The sequence below is a fragment of the Bufo bufo genome, chromosome 3 (assembly GCF_905171765.1).
Source record: "Bufo bufo chromosome 3, aBufBuf1.1, whole genome shotgun sequence".
Taxonomy (NCBI): domain Eukaryota; kingdom Metazoa; phylum Chordata; class Amphibia; order Anura; family Bufonidae; genus Bufo; species Bufo bufo.
The window spans coordinates 438,858,348-438,880,171 of record NC_053391.1 but is presented as its reverse complement, the minus strand read 5'-3'; the positions used below and the strand labels follow the sequence as shown (position 1 = coordinate 438,880,171).

Below are 21,824 nucleotides of genomic sequence, written 5' to 3'. Positions count from 1 at the left end.
TTTAAAGCAAAAAAAAGCATATATATATATATATATATATATATATATACAGTACAGACCAAAAGTTTGGACACACCTTCTCATTCAAAGAGTTTTCTTTATTTTCATGACTATGAAAATTGTAGATTCACACTGAAGGCATCAAAACTATTAATTAACACATGTGGAATTATATACATAACAAACAAGTGTGAAACAACTGAAAAAATGTCATATTCTAGGTTCTTCAAAGTAGCCACCTTTTGCTTTGATTACTGCTTTGCACACTCTTGGCATTCTATTGATGAGCTTCAAGAGGTAGTCCCCTGAAATGGTTTTCACTTCACAGGTGTGCCCTGTCAGGTTTAATAAGTGGGATTTCGTGCCTTATAAATGGGGTTGGGACCATCAGTTGCGTTGAGGAGAAGTCAGGTGGATACACAGCTGATAGTCCTACTGAATAGACTGTTAGAATTTGTATTATGGCAAGAAAAAAGCAGCTAAGTAAAGAAAAACGAGTGGCCATCATTACTTTAAGAAATGAAGGTCAGTCAGTCAGCCGAAAAATTGGGAAAACTTTGAAAATAAGGGCTATTTGACCATGAAGGAGAGTGATGGGGTGCTGCGCCAGATGACCTGGCCTCCACAGTCACTGGACCTGAACCCAATCGAGATGGTTTGGGGTGAGCTGGACTGCAGAGTGAAGGCAAAAGGGCCAACAAGTGCTAAGCATCTCTGGGAACTCCTTCAAGACTGTTGGAAGACCATTTCACGGGACTACCTCTTGAAGCTCATCAAGAGAATGCCAAGAGTGTGCAAAGCAGTAATCAAAGCAAAAGCTGGCTACTTTGAAGAACCTAGAATATTACATATTTTCAGTTGTTTCACACTTGTTTGTTATGTATATAATTCCACATGTGTTAATTTATAGTTTTGATGCCTTCATAGTCATGAAAATAAAGAAAACTCTTTGAATGAGAAGGTGTGTCCAAACTTTTGGTCTGTACTGTATATATATATATATATTGATGAAAACGGACAGCACATCCAGTAGAAAAAAGTAGAGATTTATTAAACCACAGTGGCACAGTGAGGCGACGTTTCAGCTCAAAACACAGAGCCATGCTTGAGAAAGGCTCTGTGTTTTGAGCCGAAACGTCGCCTCACTGTGCCACTGTGGCTCAATAAATCTCTACTTTTTTCTACTGGATGTGCTGTCCGTATTCATCTACATTTTCGTGGGTAAGCAGTGACAACCCTGGACATAGCACCCGCTATTGCATATTGTGAATTGGTGCTGCCACACTTTTCCTTTTATATATATATATATATATATATATATATATATATATAGTTGGGTTTCGCTCTGGTAGATAGGGTAAGCGGGCGCAGTACAGAGGCAAAATACAAGTTCTCAATTCAAAACGTCAGTGTTTATTCACACTTGAGGCAATTGCACAAAATAGCACGTAACTTTGCAGTCTTGGTGTTAATTCACACACAATGGAAAGTTCATATAACACAAGTCACCTTGCTGGCAGTTCTGCCTCCAGTAGTCCACAGCAGGCTTTAGGGGGCCTATTTCTTCAGCATGCGGCCCTCAGCCCTCCAGCACGGCACAAAGCCTCAGATCCCAAAAGCATAGACCTCTCTGCTGAGCCCAGCTGCCTATTTAAGGACAGCCAGGTGCTGCCAAAACCCAGATCGGCACTTAAACTCCGGTCCGGTATTTGACCTCACCTGGCTGGAAACCAGCCCAGCAGCACATGCTGGGAGGAAAATACCTGCCTTGCTAGACACAACCCCTCACTGTGTCAAAATATATATATATATATATATATATATATATATATATATAAAGCTTTCAAAAACATATAAAAATTAAAAGCACCCCCTTCCCCAGAATAAAAAAAACTATAACAAATAAACATCATGTGCATCGCCACATCCAAAAACACCTGTACTATTAAAATATAAAAATATTTGTTAGATACAGTGTAACAGAAAAATGAATCAAGATGGCGATTCACCTTTTTTTGGTGTTTCACCTCCAATGAAAAAAAACATAATAAAAAATGATCAACAGGGCATTAATCAAAAGTACCAACCGCTCTTCAAAAAATGAGCCCTTACACAGCACTGTATACCTAACTATAAAAAATGCACAGGGGTCAGAATATAGCAAAGCAGAGAAAAATTATATATATAAATATAGTAAATGTACAAGTGCCTTGCAAAAGTATTCACCCCCCTTGACTTTTTTTGTATTTTGTTACATTACAGCCTTAAGTTCAATGTTTTGTTAATCTGAATTTTACGTGATGGATCAGAACACAATAGTCTAATTTGGTGAAGTGAAATGAGAAAAATATACTGTATAAATAAAACTATTGTTTAGAAATAGAAAACAGAAAATTGGCATGTGCATATGTATTCACCCCCTTTGTTAGGAAGCCCATAAAAAGCTCTGGTGCAACCAATTACCTTCAGAAGTCCCATAATTAGTGAAATGATGTCCACCTATGTGCAATCAAAGTGTCACATGATCTGTCATTAGTGATGGACGAGCATCGGCCGGGACGATTCGCAAACGCGATCAAATGTTCGCGGCGGGCCCCATTCACTTTAATGGCAGGCCAACCTGAAAAAGGTTCAGGTCATATTTGCAGCCATCAAATACTTACTAGAAGTGCACAAATCGCCCCACAACATTGACAGTAACATACCAGAGGGGGATCAATGGCAAACATTCCCACAAAAAATATGTATTTTAATCAGGGGCCATTTTTATGCATCTTAAAGGGAAACTCTCAAAAATGTGCCCTGCTGGAGCCTAGAAAAAAATGATTTTAGGCCACAGGAGTACAGGACAAAATCACAGAAATATCGTGGCAAATATGGGGGAACTGCTCAAACCCCAAACACTGTAGCGTGTTTTTCATTGGGGGAGCAGTCCCACCGCATGTGGACCGCAGCAAACGACTATCCCCAGCAAAAAAATGCATACAATGGAGGATGTCAGCGCGGTCCACATGCACCACAAAGGCATCCTACACAAACCGAAGCATTGTGCGGATGAAAATATAATCATATAAATCACAGAAAAAATGCACCAAAAGGATATGCCACTGACTATACTGGCTAGTCATAAATGCAGATATTAAAAGCTGAGACTTTTGCCAATATATTACTGTCAGGAAAATATCGGAGCCCATCATGAACCACGTCACGGTCCCCAGAATCTTTCCTGCCGCAGAGTTCGTACAGGTAGTCGTTAACGGCACATTTCTGCTGGAGCAGCCTATCAAGCATATACAAGGTGGAGTTCCAGCGTGTCGGGCAGTCACAAATCAGACGTCTGACAGGCAAGTGGTGTCGCAGCTGAACGTCAGCAAGGCGATCCATGGCCATGTAAAATCTTTTAAAATGGCCAGAGATTTTCCTGGCCTGCCGCAAGAAGTCCTGGACCCCGGGGTATTCGGCAATGAATCGCTGCAGGACTAAGTTCAGGACGTGTGCCATGCATGGCACGTGTGTAATTTTGCCCTGTTTCAGTGTGCTCAGCAGATTGGCACCATTGTCGCACACCACTTTTACAACTGTCAAATTGAGCAAGGTTAGCCACTGATCGGCCTGTGACCGCAGAGCTGAAAGGAGTGCAGTATCGGTGTGGCTTATCCGGCATCATTAACTTTTTAAGTTCGAACATTTGGGCCACGGAAGCCTGCCTTTTGCCAGATGAACGTGACAACGGCATTGTGGAAGGTGGAGTGGAGGACAAATGGGAGGAGAGAGGAGAAGGAGAAGAGGCAGAATGTGGAGCGCCGGGAGTGTGGCTTTGTGGGTTCTGACGGTGTTTCTCCCACTGGGCTCGGTGATGGGAGGCCAGGTGCCTTCTTAAGGCGGTCGCCCCTAGGTGAATGTTGGGCTTACCGCAACTTATGTGTTGGCAGCACAGGCTGCAGATGGCAACACTATTGTCAGCAGCGGACACGTTAAAAAAAAGCCCACACTGCGGAGCCATGTGCCGGCGTCCTGGGAGCGCCAGATGTGACCGTGCATGGTGGATGGCTCGCTCCAGATACATTTGCAGTCTGCTTTTTGCCTCCTGTGCACTGCGAGTTCTGCCTGCTTCTCCTACTTCTACCCCCTATCTGCTGCTCAGTCTCTCCTTGTGAACTCTCCTCCTCTTCCTCTCTTGTGGGCACCCACATGACATCCATCGACACGTCATCGTCACCTTCACCACCACTGACATTAGAGATCTCAAAATAGGCAGCAACAGCGGGGACCTCCATCTTTGGGCCTATCTGAGTACAGTCGTCAGACCGCTGGGTGGCGGCCATTGCTACCTCCTATTCCTTATCCGATGCCAAGAATGGCTGCGCATCGGTAAGGTCTGGGAATGGATGGGAAAATAATTCCTCTGACTCGAGTGGAGGGGCTATGGTGGTGGTGGTGTCTTTGGGGGTGCACACAGCAGAGAGTGAGGAGGGTGCAGATACAGAAGATGAGGAGGGTGCAGAAGCGTAAGGCTGAGTGAGCCACTCAACTAACTCTTGTGCGTCCTTTGACGTAATCGCACGCACCTTCTCCAACTTCCCACTTAGGTTCCGGCCTGGTACACCTGACCGACCCCTACCACCCCTACGGAATGGTCTGCCTCTGCCTGTCATTTTCAAAATGACACTGTGACAAAGTTCCTATAGAAGAGCAGTATTTGTGGATGCAGATATATAGAACCCCTTAATGATTATTTGCTGGAAGCAGGTATATCAAACCCCTTAATCAGTTTTTTTTGGGGCAACAGGTATATCACACCAGTTGCAATTAGTTGTTCCAATAGCGTTTGTCCCTCTGTATAGCTGCGGTATCGCAGCAGAACCGCACACAACTGCTGCACAATACAAATGCACTATATAGAAAGTATATTATAGGTATATCACTCCCCTGCCTCAATCAGTTCTTTTGGGGGGGCAACTGGTATATCACACCAGTTGAAATTAGTTGTTCCAATAGTGTTTGTCCCTCTGCATAGCTGCGGTATGTAGGCAGAACCACACACAACTGCTGCACAATACAAATTCACTATATAGAAATTATATTATAGGTATATCACACCCCTGCCTCAATCAGTTTTTTTGGGGGGCAACTGGTATATCACACCAGTTGCAATTAGTTGTTCCAATAGCGTTTATCGCTCTGTATAGCTGCGGTGCACACAACTGCTGCACAATACAAATGCACTATATAGAAAGTATATTATAAGTATATCACACCCCTGCCTCAATCAATTTTTTTGGGGGGCAACTGGTATATCACACCAGTTGCAATTAGTTGTTCAAATAGCGTTTGTCCCTCTGTATAGCTGCAGTATCTCAGCAGAACCGCACACAAATGCTGCACAATACAAATGCACTATATAGAAATTATATTATAGGTATATCACACCCCTTCCTCAATCAGTTTTTTTTAGGGCAATTGGTATATCACACCAGTTGCAATTAGTTGTTCAAATAGCGTTTGTCCCTCTGTATAGCTGCAGTATCAGGGCAGAACCACACACAACTGCTGCACAATACAAATGCACTATATATAAATTATATTATAGGCATATCACACCCCTGCCTCAATCAGTTTTTTGGGGGGCAACTGGTATATCACACCAGTTGCAATTAGTTGTTCCAATAGCGTTTGTTCCTCTGTATAGCTGCGGTATCTCAGCAGAACCGCACACAACTGCTGCACAATGCAAATGCACTATATAGAAAGTATATTATAGGTATATCACACCACTGCCTCAATCATTTTTTTTAGGGCAATTGGTATATCACACCAGTTGCAATTAAATGTTCCAATAGCTTTTGTTCCTCTGTATAGCTGCTGTATTGCAGCAGAACCGCACACAACTTCTTCACAATAAAGAATGCACTATATAGAAAGTATATGTCACGACCATGGTCTTGGTCATGACCCAGGATCCGCATGCAGTTGCCTGCGGTTTGGTTTTGTTGTCAACCGCATGGTGGGGGCTGCTGGTATGTTGCCTCATGTGTGGTTGCCGCTGGTAACATGGTTGTACTTGGCAGTATAGCAGCCTGAGCTGTTGCTGGGCAGCTTGCTGTCAAGTGCATGCGGTAACTCCTGGTTGTGTGTGTGTTGTGCACTTTGTGTGTCTGGTGTGCACGGGGTTTGTGTGGGTGTGCGCTGTGGCGCTTCCCTTCGCCTGTGGCTGCCCGTGGCAACGTGTTGTATTGTTTGCATGTGCTGGCAGTGTCTCGGCCTTCTGGCCGACTCCCTTGACACGGCTGCCGCGCATGTCGTTGCCTGCGGTAACAGCTGCAGGGTAATTGTGTGTACACTTCTCCTTTAAGTTGAAGTCTTCCCTTCCCTGGTGTTGGAAGGGTTAACTTCCTTCCTAGTGTGTGTGTGCACTGGGTGTGTCTGTGTGGGTGTGGCTACATGGGCTATTTAGCCTCAGTGGAGACCTGAAGCTGAGAGGTACTCCAGCCTTGTGTGTAAGCTGGAGGCACCCTCCTGGTTTATACCATCTGCCACTGAGAGCCACCCTTGTGGTCATAAATCTTGTTTGATGTGATGAAGATGTGTCTGTTGTATGTTTCTTATTGCAGCTTATGGTCCTGGGTTCCTGTGTGATGTGTGTTGTGTGCTGTGTCCGTTTCTGTGTTAGGACAGCAGCACTTGCGCATGGGTTCCAGGCTTTGTGTCTGTGGCAGGTGGGTGTTGTGCTTATGGCATTTACCTGCCACTGCCATGAGTTGTATATGTTCCCCTTTATTGTAGCCTGGCCTGTGAGACTCCTGTTCCTCCGTGTCTAGGAGGAACAGGTCGTCTTACCCTGCTCCTAGCGTTAGGGATCTGCGGAGGGTTACAAGGGATCCGAGGTTCCGGAGCATGAGCCCTCCTACCTTCAAGGTCGGCTCATGCAGCTAGGAGTCAGGGTCAGATTAGGGATGCGTTAGGAGGTGACCTGCTCCCTAATTCTGTGCTCCTGGCCAAGCAGTGACTTTCATCTTCTGTCATCGCACGGCTGAATGTTTTCCCCATCCTCAGCCGTGACAGTATATCATAGGTATATCACACCCCTGCCTCAATATTTTTTTTTTGGGGGGGGGGGGGCAACTGGTATATCACACCAGTTGCAATTAGTTAATCCAATAGCTTTTGTCCCTCTGTATAGCTGCAGTATCCCTGCAGAACCGCACACAACTGCTGCACAATACAAATGCACTATAATATACTTTCTATGTTAGAAAGTATATTATAAGTATATCACACCCCTCTGTATGTCACACCTATCAATAGCACACCTATACAAGTCCTTAAAAGGACTTTTGTGGCCCCATTAGCTAGCATTTGGTGTCCCTAACAGTCTCTCCCTGCTCCACACAGCAACCTCTCCCTACACTGGCAAAAGACTGAATGTAAAATGGTTGCCAGATCGGGTTTATTTATAGGGTAGGGGGTGTGTCCATGTGCTGAAACGTCTCAATTGGCTGTCCTGTCCCACCTGATGGATGTGTCATAGGTCAAAGTTCTGCACAATGCAAAAGAATATGGCGCCGGCGGACATCATCATATGTTCGCCTGTTCGGTGAATCGCGATCCTCAAACAATCCATGTTAATTCCAGGTTGTGAGGCACCAAAATACGAAAAAAGTCAAGGGGGTGAATACTTTTGCAAGGCACTGTAGTATTGTTGTAATCATACTGAACTAGAGAATAAAGGGCACAGGTCAATTTATACTGCATAGGGATTGCCGTAAAAACAAAACCCATAAAATTGTGGCAGAATAGCATTTTTTTCCAATTTCACCCTATTTGAAAATATTTTTTTGCAGCTTCCCACTACATTGTATGCAACAGTAAATTGTGCCATTAGAAAGTACAACTTGTCCTGCACAAAGAAACAAACCCTCATACGACTAGAATAAAAAAGTTATGGCTTTGGGAAGGCAGGGAGTAAAAAAGGAACATGCTTAAATGGAAAATTGCAGGGCCCTGAAGGAGTTACTGTAACGGAACTCCTAGCACCCCGACTGGGTACCACCGTTGATGGTTGCTCTTAGTGCTTCCCAAGGGCTCCAAACACACCTCTCAACACCGTAAGCACTGCCGACCCCACGAACCGCCGTAGCTTGATTGGGATCTCTTCGTCTTCTACCCACCCTGGACCTACGACAAGGTTTCCAGGTTCCAGTGGGTGCACCTCTCTTCCTTAAGAGAGTGATGCAGGAACAGGACAAGCTCTTACAAGAGCTATGGATTATACTCTGGAGAGTATAATCATTATAACAATCCCCAGAGTGTAGTTCTCAGATCCCCCAAACATGAGCCCGGACTTCATGAAGGGTAGAACAGGACACTTTAATGGGGCAACATGTCAGCCTTTTATGCAGGTCTTCCAGCAAGAGACACTCCCACTCCCATGGAAGACTGAGACAGTTTCTTACATAAACCAATCACTTGCAGTTACAGGCAGAAAACACACACATGTGATACAATTAATCAACACAATGGGATAATGTAATCACTCACAGGCAGACAACACCCACCTGTGATACAATTAATCAACACAATGGGATAATGTAATCACTCACAGGCAGACAACACCCACCTGTGATATAATTAATCAACACAATGGGATAACGTAATCACTCACATGCAGAACCTTCCCATTTTTTTCCTTTGTAGAATAATGAGTCGGGGGGTTGTCTCCATAGTTCTGTGTCCATAGTCCACAGGAAGGAGGCTAGCCCTCAGGCCACTCCAGCAGCCCCAGTGACGGTTCAGTCCGTCACAGTTACAAATACAAGCAGGTGCTAATAGATGTAGACAGGGGCGTCGTTAGGTCAAAACATTCGGGTCTGGAGCCCTGGATGTTTTGTCTAGTGCCCCAAATGTTTATGCTGGTGGGATTTATTTTTATATTTTTATTAGGCTATTCCTAGCCGTCTGGGCAATCCCACAGTCATCCCCCAACCCCCCTTGTACTTGTTCCGCTACTTGCAGGCTGCGCGGGCATGAGTTCAGAACGTCAGTCACTTCAGTCCACAATTCTGTTCTGCAGCTCGTGATCCTGCGAGACCCGCCGTGGGAGGTCACGGGTCTTGCGGGATCGCTCGCCGCAGAACAGAATTACGGAACGAAGTGACTGAAGTTCTGAACTCATGCCTGCGCAGCCTGCAAGTAGCGGAACAAGTACAAGGGGGGTTGATGGGTTTCAACTTCTGTGATTAGTTTATAGTTGGGGGGGTTTGATTAATTAAACCATCACCTTATTCTGCAAAAAAGGAGACCCTACCTAAAAAATAAAAAAAGCTATGGCTCTCAGACTATGGAGACACTAACATTTTTTTGGTTTAAAAAATGCTATTATTGTGTAAAACTTAAATAAATAAGAAAAAGTATACATATTAGGTATCGCAACGTCCGTAACGATCTGCTCTATAAAAATATCACGTGACCTAACCCCTCAGGTGAATGCTGGAAAAATAAATAAATAAAAACTGTGCCAAAATTACAAATTTTTTGGTCACCTTGCTCCATAAAGTGTAATAATGAATGATCAATAAATCATTTGTACCCAAAAATGGTACCAATAAAAACTTCAACTCTTCCTTCAAAAAACGAGCCCCTGCACAGGATGATCGGCAGAAAAATAAAAAAATAAGGCGTTCAGAAAATGGAGACACAAAAGCATAATTTTTTTTTTTTAAAATGCTTTATTATGTAAAACTGAAACAAAGAAAGAAAGTAGACATATTTGATATCATTGCATCCATAACAACCTGCTCTATAAAAATAGCACATGATCTACCCTGTCAGATGAATGTTGCCTCACAAAAAAACGTAATATAGAGCAAATAAAAATCATATGTACCCCAAAATAGTACCAATAAAACTGCCCCTAGTTTCCAAAATGGGGTCAATTTTTGGGAGTTTCTACTGTAAGGGTGCATCAGGTGGGGTTAAAATGGGACATGGCATCTAAAAACCAGTCCAGCAAAATCTGCCTTCCAAAAAACATATGGCGTTCCTTTCCTTCTGCGCCCTGCCGTGTGCCATTATATCAGTTTACGACCACATGTTGGATGTTTCTGTAAACCGCAGAATCATGACAATAAATATTGAATTTTGTTTGGCTGTTAACACTCAATGTGCTAAAAAAAATAATGGATTAAAATGGAAAATCTGCCCAAAAAGTGACATTTTGAAATGTCATCTCCATTTTCCTTTAATTCTTGTGGAACACCTAAAGGGTTAGCAAAGTTTGTAAAATCAGTTTTGAGTAGCTTGAAGGGGGGTGTAGTTTCTACAATGGGGTCAGTTATGGGGGTTTTCCACTATGTAAGTCCCACAAAGTGACTTCAGACCTGAACTAGTCCTTAAAAAGTGGGTTTTGGAAATTTTCTTAAAAATTTTAAGAATAGCTTTTAAAATTCTAAGCCTTCTAACGTCCTAAAGAAATAAAATGACATTTACAAAATGATGCCAACATAAAGTAGACATATGCGGAATGTTAAGTAATAAATATTTTATGAGGTATCACTTTCTGTTTTAAAATCAGCAAAACTGAAATTTAGAAAATTGGGTAAATTTGGGATTTTTTCATAAAGGTGAAATATATTGACTCAAATTTATGACTATCATGAAGTACAATGTGTCACGAGAAAACATTCTTAGAATGGCTTGAATAAATAAAAGTGTTCCAAAGTTATTACCACATAAAGTGACACATGTCTGATTTGCAAAAAATGGCCTGGGCAGGAAGGTGAAAACTGGCCCGCGGTAAAAAGGGTTAATGGTTAGTTTGTTTATAGAAGTAAATGGGTGTTCGGTAGTAGAAAGACATATTGTTTTTAATCTCAGGAACAGCACCACTCCTATGCCTAGGCCCTGTCTGGTATCACAGTCAAATTCATTTGAATCATTGTAGATTACACAATTTTCAAACTTTTTTTTCAATAATTTTCTCCCAACAGATGTAGTTTTCCTTAGGCATACGTTGACCGCATCAGTAATCTTTTTGGTAATCCTACTCATGTGTGCTGGAGCAGTATACGTATACTGGATTGAAATAGTGTTGCTTTATCGTCATTATCTGTCAAAGGATGAGACCATTGGAGGTGAGATCTTCATCCCTTTCCATGAAATGAGAGGATATTCAACTCAAATCACCATTGTACTAGATTTTATATCAAGCTTTTATCTTTTATTGTTTGCTACTGACAAGGAGAGAAATTATACCTTTTATGCATAGAAACGTCTGGAGTTTCCTGTGCTAGAGTAATAGTAATTAGTATTAGAAGCTAATTAGAAATTACATGGAAATTTCTTATTTCCCTTGGTTCCCACGCCCTCATTGCCACCTTGGGGGGGGGGGGCCTTAGCAGTAGTTATTAACCCCTTTCAGCAGTCCCCCCTTCAGTGAATGAGGGACTGCTGAAAGAGATTAATAACTACAGTGAAGGGCCTAGCCGTCTGGGCAACCCCACAGATCATCTTAACCTATGGTCAGCCTAATTTAAAATTAATCAAACCCCCCAACTATAAACTAATCACAGAAGTTGGAACCCATCAACCCCCCTTGTACTTGTTCCGCTACTTGCAGGCTGCGCAGGCATGACTTCAGAACTTCAGTCACTTCGGTCCCCAATTCTGTTCTGCGGCAAATCATCCCGCAAAACCCGTGACCTCTTATGGCGGGTCTCGCGGGATCACGAGCTGCAGAACAGAATTGTGGACCGAAGTGACTGACGTTCTGAACTCATGCCCGCGCAGCCTGCAAGTAGCGGAACAAGTACAAGGGGGGTTGGGGGATGACTGTGGGATTACCCAGATGGCTAGGAATAGCCTAATAAAAAAAAAAAAAAAAAAAAATCCCACAGCATAAACATTCGGGGCACTGGACAAAACATCCGGGGCTCCAGCCCCGAATGTTTTGACCTAACGACGCCCCTGTCTACATCTATTAGCACCTACTTGTATTTGTAACTGTGACGGACTGAACCGTCACTGGGGCTGCTGGAGTGGCCTGAGGGCTAGCCTCCTTCCTGTGGACTATGGACCCAGAACTATGGACCCATAAACATTCGGGGCACTGGACAAAACATCCGGGGCTCCAGCCCCGAATGTTTTGACCTAACGACGCCCCTGTTGCTGACTTATGACAAAAATACTGTATAAACTTGGTGCACCAGGAGGAACATGTTTGTCATGATGATCCTGCAAGATCTGTCAGTGCACATGCAAGAACAGCGACGGGGGAGGGTTAGTAATACCCAGCCCTGTTTCTGTCACAACTGCCAGAATTGGAGAAGACTCTGATAAGAGCAGTTAACCCCTTCAGTACGACAATGAAATATGATGGTAGAACTGTACAAGGGCGTAGCCCCCTGAGACTGGTGATTGCCAATAATCAGTGGAACCGCTGTCATCATAGAAACAGCTTAGGACCTGACGAAATCCCCCAGGCTGTCTCTTGTGTGTGCGCATTGTGGAATACTTGTAGTATGTCCTTACCAGCCTATAGTTAGTAAAATAAATTTAAAGGGGTTTTCCATGATAGGGCAAAAAATTCCAAGGGGAAATAGCATGGCCGGTAATAAAAGATCCCGTACTCACCTTAGTACTTAGTAATTAGCTTTAGGGTACAGGTACTGTCAATGTATTGCTGCACCCATAAAAAAAAACTGCCCCGGAGAAACAGTGCCAGAACAGGAGGGGGAATCTACCAGATGAGTACTGCCTCTTTAATTATTTTATTCCATTTCTCCCCTTTGGCAAATTTTGCCCTATCCTGGAAAACCAAGTGTATACAAAAAAAAAAAAGTAAAAACCCCATATATAATTACCCCAAAAGCAGTACAGACACCACTGCCCTTCATGTGGTGTCATGTATGCATATTGCCTGGTTTTGCCGAATGCCATAGTGCTAGTCATGTGAGTGATGTTTGTTGTGACTGATGTAACTGTATGACACAAATGCCCAGCATTGATGGTAGTTGTGATATTTGATTTTAATACTAGATTGTACATTCAAATGTCACTGAACTTTCACAAACTTTTGAGAAATCAGAGACATATCAAGCGTTTTGATTGGTGGAGGTCTGAGTGCCGAGTCCCCCACCAATCACTAGAACGAGGAGAGAGAAGCGCTCACATAGCTTTGCAAGCTCTTATCATTCCTTGTTCTATGGATTGGTGGGAGTCTCAGCAGTCAGACCCTCACTGATCAAAACAATAGCCAGGATTATATCTTTCTCCATACTCATGGACTGAGATTTTTAGATAACACAGGGGTCAATTAGAGGCAGAAAGATATACTACTGGCTGTCTATACTGTCAGCACATTATATTCACTAACGAGCAGATTAGTGAGCTCATAATAATATCAACTGAATGAATGGCTTTTCCTGGGTTCTAGCCTGGAATTTGTACATGTAATCCCTGTACTAGAGTTGTTGCGATACCAAATTTTTGATTCGATTTCGATACCATAATAATCGATACCATTTGATACCATGAGAAAAAAATAAAACACCAAAAAAGCCATGTGCATTCCGCATTTGAAAAAATGCTGAATCGCGCAGTTTTTATATATTTTTTTTCTATTCTAGCGTTCACCGCATAGATTTTTTTATATTTTAATAGTTTGGACTTTTCGGACTTGGCGATATGTTTAGTTAGTTATTTATTGTTTATATATTTTATATGTAAAATTGGGAAAGGGGGCTCCGTTCGCCCGCTGTGCCCCCGTTACCGTCTCCTGCTCCGTATGCTAATTACTACTATCGGAGCAATGGGGAGGAGATATCAGCTTCTGTCCTGGGCGTTCCTTCTCCCTGGCTGTGACGTTCTGCGCTGCGATTGGACAGCGCTACAGCCAAGGAGAAGGAATGCCCAGGACAGAAGCTGATGTCTCCTGCCCATTGCTCCGATAGTAGTAATTAGCATACGGAGCAGGAGATGGTAATTGGGCCACAGCGGGCGAACGGAGCGGCGCCCAGTTATGATAGTAAGGGCAGGGAGATCCCTGGGCGCCGCTCTATGTAGCCTGCTAACTTAAAGTCCGGAACCATGAAAAGTCCTGCTATCATTGGTGGCGCAGTGCGCCCGCCCCTCTCTACTCATTGGTGGCAGCGGCGGCACAGGGGGAGGGAGACACTGCTTCCTTCTCCCCTGTGCTGCTGAGGGAACATGAGCGCGCTGACAGCAGTGCGCTCTATGTTGTGTGATGTTGTGCGCAGAAGCGCAGCCCAGTATCGGAAAAAATGGGAATCTCGGTATTGTATAGATACTGGGACAAAAGTATTGATTGGGTATCTAAATTTTGTTACCCGCAACAACCCTACCCTGTACTGTCCTCTGATGAACCAATAACATTGGGGGACATGTCGGGACCTCTGTAGACCCCATAGCCCTGTGACATTTAGGGGTAATGTATCCACCGGTGTGGAGGAGTTTTTTTTTTTGGGAACCCTATATTCCCCATGATTTTCTCTCTTTTGTTTACATTGTGTGTACTATATGTAATTGTGCAGCCATTATTAAATCACCTTTATATGGCAGTAATGCAGTTCTGATATTTGTGATATATAGGAGATACTACACTTTATTTATATCTGCTTATGCCACCACTGATAGAAACCCTTTTTAAAGGACAACCAATAGCAGGCCGCAACGGGGATGAGCCTCCCTAGCATTGCGGGTGATGCTAGGGAGGCTTGTTCCCGTCACAGCGTGCTATTGGCTGCCCCCCCTATTCCCGACACCAGATGTTTTCATTCGCGCGGCAGGTGTCAGAAGCGACGTGGGTGCCAGGGAACCAGGTAAGTACAACCTGTGTGAGGGGCCCGGGTGTATGGGGAGGTATTTTAGGGGTTGGATAATCCCTTTAAAGTTTCTATTGGATCTTGAACCCAAAAACCTATGGTTTGCAAGGCAGCAATCTTACCATTTAACTATAGGCTCTTCTACAGCTTTATAAGTTCTTGAAAACAAGTAAAATGACAATTTTTCATCAGCATTTCAGAGACGTAAAATGTCTATTTTTGCAACTGCATATACCATACAGCTATAGGCTTAGCTATAGTCAGCTAAGGACTTTCTTTGGCTGTGTGATTTAGCATACAAATAAATAGTAATGGGGTCATTTATCAAACTGGTGTAAAGTAGAACAGGCTTAGTTGCCCATAGCAACAAATCAGATTTCGCCTTTCATTCTCCAAAGAAGCTGTCAAAAATGAAAGATGGAATCTGATTGGTTGCTATGGGCAACTAAGCCAGTTCTACATTACACCAGTTTGATAAATGATCCCATACATCTATAACGCATTCTGACTTTGACCCTGACCTGTAAAGAAAGTCAGACATCAAAGTCAAACTCAGATGTCAGAGTAAGATATCGAAGTCAGGTGTCACAATGTTTTGCCTCAAACTGACATTATTCTGTTACTTGATTAGGATATCTGACCGTGTCCTAAATTGAACACTGTACATTGCAGAGATTATGGTCACAGAAATGACACGTATTACTATCTTTTTTAGATAACAAAGACTTTGATGCCTTTATTTCATATGCAACACAGACTACTGAGTTTAGTGAAGAAAGTTTTTACGACACTTATGAGGAACAGCGATTTGCAACACAGTTGTTACCAAGTGTGCTGGAGGACAATTATAATTACAAGCTCTGTATCCCCGAAAGAGATATTTTGCCAGGAGGAGGTGAGATTTTATTTTAGTTTATTATATTTAATTTCAATGCACTGGAAAAGACAGGCTAGTATTGTTTCTCAGTACATGCATATTTCTGCCTCTAAACTGACACACTCCTTTGGAGATAATCTGTTAAAAAACTGAAGTACTATATATATTAGATTACTATATTTTTACTCCATTACCAGATCTAGTCACTAGTGGAAAGATTAAGATACTACTGGTCCAAACACAAAAAAACACTAGTTGTTTTTGGACACCCAATAAGGAGACTATAATATGAACAACCAAGATGAGGGTCCATTCACGTGACCGTGATCAGTCCGGGAAACACGGTCTGTGTGTTGGCCACATCTTCCAGACTGACAGCTGCTCCCCTGACACATGGACTGAGTTTCCTGGACCAGTCACGATCATGTGAATTAGCTCTTAATGTAGTATTTTAGGATAATGCCATTGATGGCTTATTATCAGGATATGCCATTAATATCTCATCAGTGGGGATCTGACACCCTACACCCTCACCAATCAGCTGTTTTCTTAGCACAAAATCCTGGAATATGCCTTTAAGGCCTCTTTCCCACGGGCGTGTGCACCCTGTTGCCGTTTTGCGGATCCGCAATACACGGGCGCCGTTCTGTGGGCATTCTGCATCACGGAGGCGGACTCATTCACTTCAACGGGTCCGCAAATCCGGAAATGCGGAATGGTGCGGAACGGAACCACGGAACAGAACCCTACGGAAGCATTACGGAGTGCTTCCGTGGGGTTTCGTCCCGTACTTCCGTTCCGCAAAAAGATAGGACATGTCCTATCTTTTTGCGGAACGGCCGGATCGCGGACCCATTTAAGTGAATGGGTCCGCGATCCGATGCGGCTGCCTCACGGACTGTGCTCGTGTATTGCGGCCCGCAGCACGACCACGGGGCGCACACGCCCGTGAGAAAGAGGCCTAAGGGTTGTGGCCACCTTTCATTTTTTATTTTTTTTGCTGAAATGCATAATTTTTTTAAAATCATTTTTCTAATTGGGTTTTATAAAAAAAATAATCCAGCCATCTTTTACAGTCTGCATGTATCCTCATACATTTCAGGCTGCTCAGTCTCATTCAGTATGAAATCCATCAGACTAGCCCTCTGACTGCTCAGTCTGCAGCTTCTCTCTGCTTTTTTGAACATTGATAAAGCGGACATCCATTTTGACTTATTTTATTTAAATGTAAACCTATGTTTAGGATAGTAGGGGCTACAGACCAAGCTAACAGACAGCTATTCCAAATAATTTTCACACTGATTGTAACTGAGCAGCCTGCAATGCATGAGAATACATGGTGGCTGCAAAAGTCAGTTGGAAATTTTTAATTAATTACATTTACACAATAATTTTTTATCAAAAATGCATGCCATTCAGTAAACATTACCCTTTTAAGGTACCCATGACCTTTAAATATTCCTTTCATTTTTGCATTTATACACAATCGTTCTGTGAGATTCTTGCTATCCAATTTTTTTTTCAATTAAGTAATTTTTTTTAAAGATGAAAAATAATCCTTAGGCCGAATGCACACGGCCGTGTTCCGCGGCCGTGAGCGGTCCGTGGTATGCCGGCCTGGATTCCTGCTGACAGCAGGAGCGCACGGTGTCATTGATTGCAATGACGCCGTGCGCTTCATGCCACCGCTGCACTACAGTAATACACTCATATGATCTATAAGAGTGTATTACTGTAGTGCAGCGGCGGCATGAAGCGCACGGCGTCATAGCAACCAATGACGCCGTGCGCTCCTGCTGTCAGCGGGAATCCAGGCCGGCATACCACGGACCGCTCACGGCCGCGGAACACGGCCGTGTGCATTCGGCCTTATACAATTGATCATAGTCTGACTTTGGGAGCTGTGCTGACAAATTGAAAAAAAAAAAAAAGTTTAGCTGTAGGCACAACGATTTGGTAAGGCCTCCTGCACACGAACGGTGCGTCCCGTGGCCGTGCTGCGGCCCGCAAATTGTGGGACGCAATGCACAAACACCAACCGTGTGGCAGCCACAGCGGATCGTGGACCCATTCACTTTAATGGGTCCGCGATCCGCCTGTTCCGCAAAAAAGATAGGACACGTTCTATCTTTTTGCGGAACGGAAGTACGGGACGAAACCCCACGGAAGCACTCCGTAGTGCTTCCGTAGGGTTCTGTTCCATGCTACCGTTCCGCACAATTCCGCATCTCCGGATTTGTGGACCTATTGAAATGAATGGGTCCACATCCGTGATGCGGAATGTCCACGGAACGGCAGTCCGCAATACGGCAACGGGTTCGTATTTATAGCATAGGTCGGAAATAAACTAGGAATTCTGCTTACATGCATGAACATGTAGAAATACATATACATTGAGCTTCAATTAGTCTTGGCTGCAGGAAGCCAGAATTTTCACATTCAACTCTGTGTCAGAAAACGTGAACTGCAAATACTCGTTATGGAAATCTGACCCATTCTGTATTTTGCAATGGGATCTGATCATCCTATAATTCCCGTGTACACCAAAGTTCTGCAATTTATTACATAACAGTTACCTTATATATACTAGGGCAAACATTTACGGAAGCATTTTCATATAGAACTTCTTTTCTGAAGAACTCTATTGTGAGTTTTACTAAAAGGGGTCTGTCAGCAGTTTTGTCAATGCCAAACTACTAACAGACATGAGTATGATGGCCAAGGCAGGCATAGCAGGTAATACATACTGTACCTCTTTCCCTGCTTTTAATCAATGGAGTGATGCATATATTAACTTTGATTGTCGTAGAAGTGCACAGGGGGAGGGCCCGCAGACTGCAGTGCCTTAGGCTTGGTGTAGATGTAGTGGATGAAGTGGTCTCCTGGATGGATGCTATAGCTGTCACCAGCAGAGGGAAGGGGCTTGGTGAACTGGACTGTCCTCGGTTCACCTCTGGCTCACAATCAAAGTTGATTTTTACATCACTCCCTTGATAAATAGCAAGTGCAGAGGTATGTACTGTATTTCGTCTTGTCACCTGCCCCTCCCTATGTCTGTCAGTAGTTTTGCATAGACAAAACTGTTGACAGACTTTCTTTAACATCACAGTTGTAATATATTTTAGGTAATAGTTTATGTTCAGTGATTGGTTTAAATTGACCACAATTGATGTATTTGTCTTTGGAGGTATACATTGCATTTATCACTGTGACTAGGCAATGAGATAACTGTAAGGTACAGTGTCGTTCATTTTGTAGCCATCTATCATATAATATTGAAACTATAGTAGAAAACTGAAGTGTACTTTCCCATTTACAGCCTCTTGAATATCCCAGAACTGTTCACTCCTGTTCTACTGCATTGGACAGGAAGGAACAGTTTTACTAGGGATGTGATGCCATTTCTCCAGATGTAGAGAAGTTGGTCCCTTAAGGAGAAAAATACAATAAAAAGTATGAAATGGCTATAAGTGAGACCTCTTATCAGGTGCTAATGTAGAACCATGATATTTCTACCCATTCTTTTCAATTCTTTGTATTTTCTAGCCTATGTTGAAGATATTGCCAAGATCGTTAAGAGAAGCAGACGAGCTATTTTCATACTGACTCAGAGATACATCACAGGACCAAGCCTATTTGAGCTCCAGGCAGCTATTACATGCTCTCTGGAGGAACAAGAGAGCCTCAAACTAATTCTGATTAAGCTGGAGCCTTTTAAAGAACCAGAGAGTATACCACAAATAGTGAAGAGAGCTCTGAGAGCTCTACCTATAGTCTCCTGGAAAGGGGACCTCAACAGTAAATCTGCTCATACTGCAAAGTTTTGGAAAAGGATCAGATATTATATGCCGGTGAAAAAAAGCAGGGGGAATCTAAAATTATGATTTTCTATTGTCTCAAAAACTTATGTCAGATCTTTATATCACTTTAACATTATATCACTGATTGGATGCAAGTCTTTAAAGAGCATCTGTCATCATGTTAACACTATTAAACCAGACATAATGCCTGGTAAGGTTGATTGAGCCTTCTATTATTACTTTTATTTGTATGCAAATGCAGTGATCAGAGCACCAAGAGTCTGGCTAAGCCCCTCAGAGTATCGCTTCACCTCTTCCTTTCCCCCTGGCCACTCCCTATCATGGCCTGACCTTGCCAGACATCCTCACTTTTGGATTTCCGGCCCTGAAATCTCATGCTTGCACTGGGGAAACTTCATCAAGGAGAGCCTCTTGAGATCAACCTTGCATGTGTGAATGAAGTAGCTGGACAGTGAGGATGCCTGGCCTTGTCAATCAGGCCATGAAGGAGAGTGGCCATGGGGGAGAGAAGGAGGTGGAGTGGTGCTCTGAGGGGCTAGGCCAGACCCTCAGTGCTCTGATCACTTTAACTCCATAAAAATAAAAGTAATAAATATGTTGCAAGGGCAACATCCATTTCCTGCAATAAAGGGCTCATTTTATTCACCATGGTGTACCCTACTAGGCAGTATGTCACGTTTAATGGGATTGATCATGATGACAGATTCTCTTTAAGCTAAAGGGGACAGTAGAGAATATTTGACACAGTGGACAACTGCTTTCCTGTGCAACAGACAACATTCAAACTTTTCGTTTCATCACACAACAGCACCGTAAACAACTAAAAATCATCAGCTATTAAAAACAGGAAAAACTGGAAACAATAGGCAAATTTAAAAGATAAAATGTGTAGTTATTGAATCTCTTCTGATCTTTCAAACTGCGCTGCACATGTGCACTAATGTCTTCTATTATTACTATTATTGCCATTTAAAGGGATTCTATACCTTTTTCTTCTTATGCATCCTTTGGATAGGTTGTCAGCATGTGATCGGTGGTGGTCCGACACCCAGGACTCCCACTGATCAGCTACTGGTAGCGCCACGGCCTTCTCCGCGTTTCCCACAGGCCAGTGACGTTACAACTATGTCACATGGCCTGGGCGCAGCTCACCCCCATTTAAGCTACTGCGAGCACTGCTGCCTTCTCAAACAGCTGATTGGCGGGATTCCCAGGCATCAGGCCCCCACCAATCAGATACTGATGACCTATAGGATAGATCATCAGTAGGAAAAAGGTATAGAATGCCTTTAATGAAACCCTTTAATGACCAAAACGAAGAAATTGTGTATAAAGGTGTTACATATATCCAGGGGCGTAACTAAAGGCTCACGGGCCCTGGTGCAAGAGTTCAGTTTGGGCCCCCCTTTCCCTAGTGCTTTGTGGCCAGGGGCAGGGAAGCACATTGCCTTCGTGCTGCCTGAGGCAAAAATTGAAACAGCATGCCATGCCAAATTCTTGACCTAATCCCTTCCGTCCAGCCATTTATGTATGATCCATTATAAATTTGCTCATGTAGCACCAAAATAACACACAGGACATTTTCATAGAAACCCAATTGATCTGTCTTACTTTTAATGGTCCCTTTACACGGACACAAGCACGAGATTAGCATACACATTTTACGATAATTGTGTTTTTTCCCCCTCATCTTTACCTCCTCTCAGATGCCTGTTTACATGTGTTGATGTGCTGCTGACAATCATGGCCAAGGACTGTGAATGATAATTTCAACAAATTATCGTCTTGTGTAAAAGAGTCTTTGGTCTGCAAAAGGAAACTCATTTAAACAAAAGAACACTACATACTGCAATCACCCTGCCAGAAAGAACACTTTCAAAGTAAACTACACTGCGTCAAAGAAATACATCCTATTACAGGTGGTTTCACACTAATATAAGTAAAAGAGGTGACACAAATGCATTGTAAGGCATTTACCTACCTAAGGGCTTGTTCACATGACCGTGCCGTGTTTTGCGGTCCTCAAAACACGGATGCCGTCCGTGTGCCTTCCGCAATTTGCGGAACAGAACGGACGATCCTTTATAGAAATGCCTATACTTGTCCGCAAAACAGACAAAAATGGGACATGACTTATAATATTTTGCGGGGCAAAGAAATGGAGCAACGGAGTGCTGTCTGCATCTTTTGCAGCCCCATTGAAGTGAACGGGTCCTCACACAGAACCAGACCACGATAGTGTGAATGAGCCCTAACACATATCCCATAGAAACCCAATTAATGAACACT

At 43.2% G+C, this 21,824-nt stretch overlaps 1 protein-coding gene across 1 annotated transcript in view; it reads left to right on the top strand.

Annotated features, from left to right (window-relative positions):
- LOC120995671 (interleukin-18 receptor accessory protein-like) overlaps positions 1-21,415 on the top strand; it is a 41,069-nt gene extending 19,654 nt beyond the window's left edge. Inside the window, exons 8-10 of the mRNA XM_040425020.1 lie at positions 10,986-11,129; positions 15,553-15,732; positions 19,261-21,415. Coding sequence (XP_040280954.1) covers positions 10,986-11,129; positions 15,553-15,732; positions 19,261-19,598 — 662 coding nt within the window. The 3' untranslated portion in view covers positions 19,599-21,415. The remainder of the gene's footprint in view (positions 1-10,985; positions 11,130-15,552; positions 15,733-19,260) is intronic.
- Positions 21,416-21,824: the final 409 nt, after the last annotated feature.